General features: G+C 35.1%; 2 protein-coding genes across 2 annotated transcripts; both read right to left on the minus strand.

The window, feature by feature from the left end:
- Positions 1-119: 119 nt before the first annotated feature.
- On the minus strand, positions 120-4935 carry LOC132030095 (uncharacterized). The gene is made up of 10 exons (XM_059419577.1): positions 4649-4935; positions 3797-3862; positions 3428-3608; positions 2248-2444; positions 2088-2138; positions 1505-1596; positions 1346-1407; positions 1041-1132; positions 614-718; positions 120-512 (listed from the first exon to the last, which is right to left on the minus strand). The coding sequence occupies exons 1-10, from the start codon at positions 4910-4912 to the stop codon at positions 375-377; spliced, it is 1248 nt and encodes a 415-aa protein (XP_059275560.1). The 5' UTR covers positions 4913-4935; the 3' UTR covers positions 120-374.
- Positions 4936-6436: 1501 nt separating this feature from the next.
- Positions 6437-10200, minus strand: LOC132030096 (uncharacterized protein At1g51745-like). Its single transcript, XM_059419578.1, has 4 exons — positions 9345-10200; positions 8509-8702; positions 7985-8224; positions 6437-7407 (listed from the first exon to the last, which is right to left on the minus strand). The coding sequence occupies exons 1-4, from the start codon at positions 9524-9526 to the stop codon at positions 6686-6688; spliced, it is 1338 nt and encodes a 445-aa protein (XP_059275561.1). The 5' UTR covers positions 9527-10200; the 3' UTR covers positions 6437-6685.
- Positions 10201-11119: the final 919 nt, after the last annotated feature.

The following is an 11119-nucleotide window of genomic DNA, read 5'->3' on the forward strand; positions in this document are numbered from 1 at the left end:
CACCCTTTTTACTCGCTAAAAATGTTGAATTATCATGTTTAGACAATTAGACCCATATATGAGGGGAAAACATGAACAGCACAAACTTAAACACAAACAGAAGATGATAAATAAAAACATGAAGGAAGAACAAATTAACTTGAATGTACATTTCAAATGAGCAGTACATCATTCATCACAACTTTTTTTACATGAGACAAGTCCCTGCGGGAAAAAGAAATCGAGAGAAGGAACCAAGATAAAAGAGAGTGCCACATGAGATCATACCCTAGATCACAACTGAACTCTACAATTTCATGGGGTCAGCCTGCGGCTATCATTATCCAGCTGAGCCACAGCTTACCGGGGGATAACATGCGTCCATCGTCTATTCCTCACGCTAAGCAGCCTTTGAAACCTTTTCTTAATGCAGTTTCATCTAGGTTTCTGCCTATGAATACTAACTTGTTTATTCTCTTCTCATTTGGTTCCCATGTCTTGCCTGGGCATCCATCTAAAATGGAATGTACCCCCTTCGGAAAAATTAAACAAAAGCAAAAAAGATCAAAATCAGAATCAACAATGACAGAGCATCAAGAGGGAAAAAATACCGCAAAGACAAATTGATGAGAACCTGGAAAACATAGCGCTCTTCAGAACCACTCACAGATAAAACCCCTTTCATCCTGTATAGGTCATCCCCATTCTCTTCAATCAGTCTTTCAAGCCAATCATCAACCTGGACCACATACCCGCATGAGAATGTTGTTCATACATAACGAACAATTTTTTGGCAAAAAATGGACAAGGAAGTACTTTCAAAGTTTATGTTTATCTCTAGCACCTTAAAGTGCTTAGTAGAGCAAGTCCAGTTAAAAGTTCAATAAGCATTACATGAGCGAATATTAGGGCAGAGTCGCAGGAGTTCAATAAGCATTACATGAGCGTATATTAGGGCAGAGTCGCAGGACTTTAAGCATGAAATGGCCGGTGAAATTGGTAACTCAACAATAACCAGATAATGATACGAAAACAAGAAGTTAGCTAGAAAGAGCATATACCTCATCTAAATCTAAGGTTCCCTCGGACACAATACTAACACTGGATACAGCAGAATCATGTACATGATCATGATGGTGGCCCTCGTGATGTTCTGCAAACAATGAGGGATCCTATCAAAAACTTGAAGGAGCTTTATCTTTTTATAAGATGAGAAGTCAGATCAGTAATAAAAAGAATAAAACATATCAAACAACTCATTTGTACATAAAAACTTTAAAAAAAAAAAAAAAATTGACAGAGTTGGGGAGACATTGGAAAGAACAGGGAGAACAAAGATTTCAAAAAGTTAGTCACTATTCACTACCATGCCCATCTCCATGTTTGTGCCCACAGTGGGAGCCCTCTGATTGAACTTGAGAATCAATTCTGCAAAGCAAGCATCCTTGAAACCTCAGCAACAATAACTCAAGATACCATTCTGAGCCAAGGAATGGGAAACAGTTTAAGGAGCAAGCAGTCTCACCTGTCAAGATCGTAGCCACCAACTCCCAAAACGAAGTCCATATCAACCAACCCATGCTTTGCTTTCTTTATTTGTGCCATCCCATTGATATGCTGGAAAATCACAGCAATCAGGGCTTCGTATTGAAGAATGAGTTATAAAAAGGAAAGATATAACTAAATGCAGGGTGAAGGAGTACATATTGCATATCCACCAGAAATGGCTATACAGATCTTTACCTAGCTGTCAAAGCTATTAAAGCACGAAAGAGATGCAACATATATTTTATTAAAAAAAAAAAGGTTCAAGGCTGCAGCAACTCTAAGTGCATTACCAAGTCGTATTGGAACAAGCATTACGGAAGAAATTAAGGGAATAAAATAAGAAAGCAACGACAAGAGCCTCACAAGGAAATTCTTCTTTCACATTAGCAGATTAGTTCTTAAAACTCTATACGCAAGAGGGCAATTTCCAAGCTTAATATCATTGAATGATGCATATACATAACATATTGCAACATTGTAAGTCATATTTATTTTAGAACAACTCCCTGCACTGCAATTCTAGAAGAAAGACAAATAAGCTTAAATAGACGAGACTGTACCTTGATTCTCTTTGTTAGCACTTCGAGCTCGGCTTCAGTTACCAAGTCTATCTGTCAACATAATCAGAAGAACAAAAACTGAAATAGGCTTCCCAAGATTGCTTGAACCTACAGCAGGCTAGGAAAAGAGTAACCAAGTAAAAGCTAGAAGATATCTTACCTTGTTCAAGATAATTCGATCTGCATAAGCCACTTGTTCGACAGCCTCATTTACCACAAATCTGGGTTTTACCTCATTTAAATGCTGCAAGGCGTGCTTGCAATCAACCAATGTAACGACTCCATCAAGTTTGACATGCCTTGAAACCAATTCATCAGAACAAAATGTTTCAATAACGGGACCAGGCTTTGCAAGACCTGGAAAACAGGTAGCAACTCAAAGGAGCGGTTAGAAAGATGATAAACACTCACTAAACCATGTTCCAAATTTTAATTTCTGAAAAACAACATGCTACAGGGATTTTGTCAGACCAAGATGCATAATGAATATTTAATCAGCATATTACAGGGGCCTTATAATGGCGAAACCACGGAACCACAGATTTCGTAGTTTTCTTTTTCTTTTCCCCGTTTCTCCCCATGAGGAAGCGGGTCTAAAAAGGATTGTTCATTGCAGAAAGCAAGTAAGCAACATTCAGCAAAATTGAAAAACTTTTCTGTCAGCAACGCCAGTGAACAGTAACTTTCACAGACCACGTAGAGAGCAACTGAAGTTAATCATGAGGTTACAACAGGCCTAAACAAGTAAGGCTTCATGCAAGACAGTGAAAAGACCAGAGGAATAGAAGAAACAAATGGAACTGCAGTAGTCATTGTAAATGAAGCTACATGCTTCCACACATCGGAATTTCATCTGAATCACCATCAGGAACAGACAATAATCAAAACGTAAGAACAACGCCACTATGCATATGTTACCCTCTTTTTTCCAGCTTTTATTACTGCATCAACATCGTTTGGAGGAGAAGGGAGCAATTCAGTACAAGCTACCATTTGGATTAATGCAAATCTACTTCTACATGGATGTGTTTAAGGCACATGAATTTAATCCATTCCGTAAATAAAAGAGATTAAGAAAGAACCCTCTACTAAAATGTTTTCACATACTTTATAGAAATACCTTAGCTATTGCGATTACCAACATATACCAGGCAAAGTTATCCATTTAAGTATTGAAGTGATTTGCAAGTGCTAAACTATACAATCAGATTTTTTTCCTTTTGATAAGTAGTTCATAATCAGATGTTCGCTAGGTGTTATTAACAAAATTGAGTCCCCCAGTGCACTTGGCATGTTTGAGATCAACAGTTAATTATATTTTATTAAATAGTTTCACATACCTGTTGTCTCAATAACTATGTGATCAAATTTGTCTCTCCTGTTCTTAACAAGCTCCAAAAGCATCTTAACAAGGTCACCACGTACAGTACAACACAGACAGCCATTATTAACCATGAGAATATCCTCGTTAGATGAAGAATGACTAGCAACCAATGAGCCATCAATGTCCACCTCACCAAACTGCAAGTGGATTAGTCATATAAAATCTACGTAAATGTAGATAAACCAAAATTTACTAGCCATAATATAATTAAATGAAAAACGAGGAGTCAAAGCGCATCCATTGAACGGTTGAACGGAAAAAGAAACATCTGAGGATATAAAAGGTAACAACAATAACTGGATAAGACAAGAAAACCCCGGAATACCTCATTTTCAATCACAGCAATCCGCTTCCCATGCTGAGATGTCAGTATGTGATTCAACAGAGTAGTCTGCCAGAGTATCCATGAAAAAAAACAAGAGACATTTCTCATAAGCATTCTAACACCCAACATCTTATACATGTAAAGTGATTCAGATATCTCAATTCAAAATAGAGAAACACTTTTTTTTTTTTTTTTTTGGCTGACAAGGGAACCCACAGCCGCTACCCTTCGGGTGCGCATAGGGTAAACCCCGCTCTTGTGCAATAGCCTGCAAACCACACAAGAGAGATAACCCTCACTAGGCAAGCCCCGTGCGATGAGCTCGACCCATAAGGCAAATCCCCTCTAATCGAAGGCAGGGGTTTTGAACCAGAGAAGCCCCCATGCTCTACCATTTACTTATAATTTTGCATTTGGCATAATTTCATTACCCGACTTTCATGTGAAATTTTGCTTAATATACTTCATCTGAAACTTATAGCTAACATGGGATTGAAGACATATATATGGTAACTGGATTACGATGTCCACCCATACATGACAAACTTTTCCAGCATCCTTAGTCAACAACAAATTGCCATAATGTCTTTAATCCATAATAGACCAAACAGTATCACAAACAAAAAAACATTTCCCTAACTTTCAGCTGAATAAAATTATTTATTAAGGCAAGTTCAGCTGAATAAAATCAACAATGAGTATGCCCCAATCCCCGAGCTAGTTGAGCTCAGCTACATGAATCCTCCATACCCATTATTGCATCATTTGATCTTTTTTTTTATTCTGATATATAGTGATTCAGGTTACCATAGTTGATATAATAAATCTGAGAAAATTAATGATTCCCCGAACCTTTCCAGAGCCAAGAAAACCAGTAATAATAGTGGCAGCAACACGACTATCAAGATTCAAAGCGGCAGCGACTGAAGAATCAGAGTATTCAGGGAAAGTGCAGAAGCTTCTAGAATTATTAGGTGAATGGGAATGGAATTCTCTGGAAACGAAAGATTGAAGAGTTCTTATGAATTGGGAAATGGGTGTGAAGTTGTTGGAATGGTGAAGATGGCCGAGTTTTAGAAGTGATGATTTGGAGAGTAAGTATCTGAGGGTAGCCATTGTTGGAATTAAACAGAGGTTAAAGCTTAAACCCTAGTTGGGGTTTTTGCTGATGTTTTTGAGTTCGAAGTCAATTTATAGTGTACCTACTTGGAGCTGAAAAGAGAAAGGGTTCCAAAGGTTTAAATTTACCCTCTAATTAAAAAGATAAATCTTTAATTGCCTGACACGTGGTAAGCTTTTGCCGTTAAAGGATAAGGGTAAATTTATTCGCATAATTCAGAGACAAATTTGTTCATTTGGCATAGTTCAAAGCAAACTTGACACTTTGCCCCTTTTTTTAATTATTACATAGGGTTAGAGGAAGTCGAAATGGGGGAGTTGATTACAAGGTGGAATTAAATTCTCACCAATAACGTGAAAGTTTAGGTAGTCAATCGACAGAACTACTAAGATTTTCTAACCCTTGTTACTCCTATTTTAAACGTTTGGGAAAAGTTTTTTGGAAAATTATTTGGAGGAAAAAGTTATGCAAAATCATTAATGTATTTGGATAATGGGAATTTTAAGTATTTTGCAACGAAAGTTATCTCCTGGAAATTAATCATTAGTGAAAGAAGAAATATTTATTGAAAGTTATCTCCCGGCAAAACTTGAGAAAACTTTTTGTAAATCTGGAAAACTTTTTTCAAACAAAAAAATGTTGTAATGGTGGGAGTTTTGCACAGTATTTGATTGAAGTTACAAATGCATACCTGGTATTAAGTTTATTTGGGGAAAAAATTGAATTTTATAAGTGAAAATTATCTTTTAAGTATTTTATCGATATTTTAAATACTGATGATTAAAGCATTGAGAATACTGAAATTAAGTATTTAATATTATCGGCTTGGATATTGAGAGAGCTACGAGCTAAGTTGCGCTGACTCATCAATTTTGATGCCGCACTCGTGTCGGATTCTCCAAAAATACTCTACTTTTGGAGAATCCAACACGTATCCATTGACCATTTTGAAGAGTCCGAGCAATAGAGGCTACAAGTAAATTTATTATTATCCAAATCCATGTACTCTGTAAAATTGAATATCATAGTGGAAATAAGAGCTAATATCCCTTCTATCCAAATCCATGTACTCTGTAAAATTGAATATCATAGTGGAAATAAGAGCTAATATCCCTTCCTTGATTGGTACACTATATAAGGGATGAAATATCCTACATTTAAAGTAGTCCCATATTATAATTATAACTTTATAAGAAAATAAGTAGTCTTAAAATTGATACTAGTCTAGATTAAATTTCTTTTTGAAATATGACCTTGCCCTAGTTTGCATTCATAAAGAAAACTCAATCAAGTACATCTTAACCTCAAATTAGTCTATTCAAGTCCATATCATTCCAATCTGAATTAAACATTCAAAAGATTCAATAGAATTAAATTATGTCTACACTAACCTCTATTCTATCACAACTCTCTTTTTTTCCAAGTTTAAAGATGGTTAGACTTTGCAAAAGGAATATAACTAAGTTAAACTGTAAGTAATATAAGTACCTGAAAAAGCACACTAGTAAAAGGCAGTTCAATCTTACTAGAACCGACTAATAGATAGATTTCATGTTGGAAGAACAAAAGGCTGAGCAATCTTTTTGTCATATTTTTGTAAGTTAAGGATACTTACAGAGGAGACATTAACCTACTTTAGTATGTCAATTTACATTTCTCATAATGTCAGCAAAAACTAAGCAAACTGTAATATTTACAGAAAGCTTCTCCTACTCAGAAAATCATAAAGGGCAATAAATACTCAAGTTATGAACACCTCCTGCTAAGGATCAAACATTTCCAAGTGCCCCGATTAACTTGATGAATATGTCTTTCACAGGCACACATGTAACAGAAGGCAGTACTGTTCTTGGTTTATTCTTTGACACGTTTGGCTTCTTCGATAACTTCCCACGAGACTTAGTATTAAAGGGGCCATTTTTTCTTGCTTGGGAACTCGAATCTCCAAGTTTCTTGTTGCTTTGCTGAATGCTCTCATGCTTAGTTGCAAAAGAGGAAGTAGAACTTGTGTAACAGACGGGAGTTCTCTTTGACTTTCTCCAAACAAGTTGAGGCATCCTGTTAGTGCTTTTCAGCTGATAAGAGCTCTCCTTTTTAGCAGGAAGAATTGAACTATCATATAACACTTCTATGTTGATGGGGTGCCCAATGATTGCCTTTCCGTTTAATCTACTCGTTAGAGAAACAAGGGGAGTATGCTCTACTCTATAGGTGCCTTGAACTGCCATATGCACATCCATTAATGTCTTAGTACTATTCTTCCGCGGGATGAAGTTTGAACTAAGGCTGCTGGTGTCCTCCGAGAAACTGTTCCCTGGACTAGGCTGAGACATCTCATTGGATCCAAATTCACTACTACTTTCATTAGTTGAAACAGCTGATTTGCTCCTAAACTGTTGATTAGGCATTTTCCCTTTTTGCTTCCATTTGTTGACTGCTGGACGACTTACAACCTTGAAGCTCATCTTTGTTGGTTTCAATGCGTTGTTACCTGAATTTTCAGAATAGATCAAAACAGCACAACTAATAGTATCCAATTAATTGTTTGGTCCTGAAAGTGTTCAATGACTTTTATACTGCTCTTCCACTAAACAGAATCATTCTGAAGGAAAGGAAAGATTTTCCATCTTTCATCAATGTGATTTGCTCCAATGATGTTAAGGGATATTCTTAGATATAAATTTTCTAGAATTGAATCACCAATAATTCCATTTGCATGTCATCACAGTAGCACACTGATGTGACAACTCAAAGAAAACAAAAGCAAATAAAGGATAAAAGGAAAGTGTGCTAGTGCCTTAGGTAATTCAGAATTGGTGGCATCTTTGCATAGCAATATAAGGTAAGATCATTATATGTAACATCTGCTCAAATATGAGAAAGGCAACACTTTATCATCTTGCGAAGGAGTTAATAAATATCAGCTAGAACGATGCTAATTAAGCAAAGATGAGTGTTTAAACTGCAAACACAACTTCCTGAAAGAAGACGGAATGGAAATATGATGTACATGTATCAAAACCATAAACAAGGTGATCAAACAAAATAAGTAAGGGATAAACATTAACCTGCAGTTGTTTCTCTCTTTCTATGTGAACTCTTTGAATCGCTCTTCAAGGAACTCGTAGACTTGGAAGAAGAATTTTCTGCAGCTTGATTAGATGTGGGAATCATCTTTGATGATTGAGAATGAACTGATTTCTCCAAGAAAGATATCGAGTCGTTAGGGGAGTAAAAGCATCTGCTTCTCTTTGCTTTTTGATTACTTTCTCCATGTGTCTCACCCTCTTTGAATCCAGACACTAATACTGCAGTGCACAAACAATATTACCAACAGATTCCTTTCTTAATTTTATTTAAGAAACTTTCAAGATTAGGATGATGAGACACTTTTTTCTCACCATGGCATCATGAACATCAAATTTAGTGGCCATCTTGATTGAGCTATTTTAAGCTCGAATAAGCATCAATATCACCATATGTATTATTGTTACTATACTTATTATCAAGTTCTAGTACTAGTAATAAAGAATTGGCGGTCTAACACAACAAAGATACAAAATCCCATATGAGTCAAAACAGCAAAATATACCTGGACTTTCTAATTTCTCCTGGTCTTGCTTCTCAAGTTCAAGAGCATGAAGAATGGCATCTTCTCGATGTGCATATTTCAGGCTTTTAGTATTGGTAAAAGTCTTGGACGATTCAGCCTTTTTGATATAACCATCAAACTCACCACATCGAAATGCCTTTACGCGTCTAGACTTCTCCAAATTGTACCAATACCTGAATAATTTTGTAACACAATTGCACACAAACATGATTCAACAATTTCATTTACTGATATCAAATCCGCAAAAGATTTCAAGAAGCATATTAAAGGAAAAAACCAACAACATATATGACACAGTTTTGTCCAGTTTCTCTGTGATAAAGAAGCTGTCCAGAGGTACACAGGTTAAAATATACCAAAAGTATCAAGAAAAAAAAAAACACAAAGTAAACTGACAAAAACAAACTATAATGCTCTCGCTAAGCTGTTGAAACCAGCAAAAGTGAAATTCCTATGATTATAGGACACAAAGGGTCTTAAATCCAAAGTTTCATTTCAAAAAAATACTAGCGTTTTGTCTCATTAAAAAAAACAAAATAAACAATATTCAACCTTCATTTCTTGAGCATAAAAACATTCAAGAAGATGTAACACAGAGAAATTCTACTAGTATATTTCTTTTTCTTACTACTAAGCAGCAAAAGATAGTAGCTCACATAAGAACCTAGCATAATACCTCCATCTTTTTGTTTTTTACCCAAAAAAACGACCAAATCTTAACAAAAGGGGTACTCAAGAATCACATGTTCTAACTTCTAACAACACACAAAAGCAAAAAAAGAAGCAGAAAAAAAAAATGAGCTAAAAGAGCATACACAGAAGCATTATCTCGACCAAGAAGCTTAATGGGAAATCTTGAAGTGACGTTAGTAGGAGAAAGAATGCCACAAGTTTGGATTTCATTACTACACAATATTCTACCAGGCCACCATGTTCCATTTTGTCTTTGCACCCAAACTACACTACCTCCTCTACTTTCTACCATACTCCCTCCCATTTTTATTTTTTTTCAAAAAGATATCAAAAGTTTGTTTTCAAGATTCAGCTCCTTAGAAAAGGAGATATAAAAAAGGGGTTATGCAAAGTTTAGTACTTCATCATTATCAGGATGTTAAAAAAAGAGTTGCAGAGCCAAGAATAAAGCATCCAATGGCACTCTGCTACCTGTTTTTTTTCTTTTTCCTTTTTTGAATGTACGAAAAAACGTACGTTGCCTCTCTTTTTGGTTTGTCTTTTTCTCATGAGCATGGAGGGAAAGCTATTTTGTGATAATAACGTGAGGGGTCAAAATTGTTAGTTCAAAAAAATCGTGCTCCTAAATCTTAATGTCTTCAAATCCTAATTACCTATTACAACATATTTTCCAGTAATATCTATTTCAGTATATGTGACACATTTAATCTTTTTCAAAATAAATGACATATTTCAAAATTTGAAAGCAAATAACTACTGTTCTGTCCCAATTATGTGACACAGTTCGAAATTTCAACAGTCAAATGGTTTAATTTAGGTCGTGAATTCAGGCATTGAATCTTTAAGTCTTTTGAAATAAAAATTCACATATTTAAAAACTACGTAAAAGTATTATAAGTCATTATAATTGGTAAATCAAAATATTTAAACTATATATGAAAAAATTATGGTCAAATAAAGACATGTTTGAATCTCAAAATACGAAAAGTGCCACATAAATTTGGATAGAGGCAATATACACTTTCATTTTACCCTAAACGAGAAAGTTTTCATAACCACACAAATGTCATGACATGTTTGAGGCCACAAATTTCATAAGTTTTATAGCCACAAAACCCACAAGTTTCAAAAGTATTCCCTTTGTCTCATTTTATGTGATGCAATTACTATTTGGAGAGAATTTTTCATTGACGGAAATTTATTGTGTCTTTTAAATATTTTGAATTATGAATTATTGTGACTTATGTTGTTTTAAAATATGTAATTTTTATTTAAAAAACTTGAAGATTCTATGTTCGAATTCACAATGAAAATTAGGTAGCTTGACTTTCCTACTCCGAATCATCTCAAATGAAGTGGGACCGTGAGAGTATTTATTTCTTTCTTAAAATCTGTATCAATAATTAGAACGAAGAAAACACTTTATATAGGTTTCAAAATTGTGTATTCTATACAATTTACTTAATGTTTTGGACACTTTAGCATGATACTAGCCACTAGGGGACTCCAACGATTGAGTACCTAGAGTATGTGTTTGTTGTGTCGCGTATGGTAATTTGTTTCTTATAAATGATTAAATGATTTATTAACCCTTTATATGTGCAAACCATGGAACCGTATTAATTGTGTATATCTTGAGGTTCTCTAGTTTGTACTCAGAAATTGGATCACTTAAGTTGAAATTTCCATTAACACAATCCCATAATGGACAGTTAAGTCATCCTTTTAGAAATCGCCCGCAAACTAAGTAGCCGTTTGGCCATAAAAATTATTCACTTTTTTCCAAAAAATCTTTTCACTTTTTTTTACTTTTAGGCGTTTGGTCATAAATATTCTGAATACAACTCCGGAGTTGTATTCCGGAATACCAAGTGGGCGCGTTGGCCATAAAAATTAT

Source organism: Lycium ferocissimum, chromosome 9 (genome assembly GCF_029784015.1).
Source record: "Lycium ferocissimum isolate CSIRO_LF1 chromosome 9, AGI_CSIRO_Lferr_CH_V1, whole genome shotgun sequence".
Taxonomy (NCBI): Eukaryota; Viridiplantae; Streptophyta; class Magnoliopsida; order Solanales; family Solanaceae; genus Lycium; species Lycium ferocissimum.

Excerpts from the sequence above, each read along its gene's own strand:
- LOC132030096 (XM_059419578.1), bottom strand. The coding sequence starts at position 9,526 with ATGGGAGGGAGTATGGTAGAAAGTAGAGGAGGTAGTGTAGTTTGGGTG. Across the intron at positions 8,703-9,344 it reads GGTCGAGATAATGCTTCTGT|GTATTGGTACAATTTGGAGA; the intron begins GTATGCTCTTTT and ends AAAATTATTCAG. Across the intron at positions 7,408-7,984 it reads AAAGAGAGAAACAACTGCAG|GTAACAACGCATTGAAACCA; the intron begins GTTAATGTTTAT and ends CTGAAAATTCAG.
- LOC132030095 (XM_059419577.1), bottom strand. The coding sequence starts at position 4,912 with ATGGCTACCCTCAGATACTTACTCTCCAAATCATCACTTCTAAAACTC. Across the intron at positions 2,445-3,427 it reads CATAGTTATTGAGACAACAG|GTCTTGCAAAGCCTGGTCCC; the intron begins GTATGTGAAACT and ends CCTGTTTTCCAG. Across the intron at positions 1,133-1,345 it reads CAAACATGGAGATGGGCATG|AACATCACGAGGGCCACCAT; the intron begins GTAGTGAATAGT and ends CATTGTTTGCAG.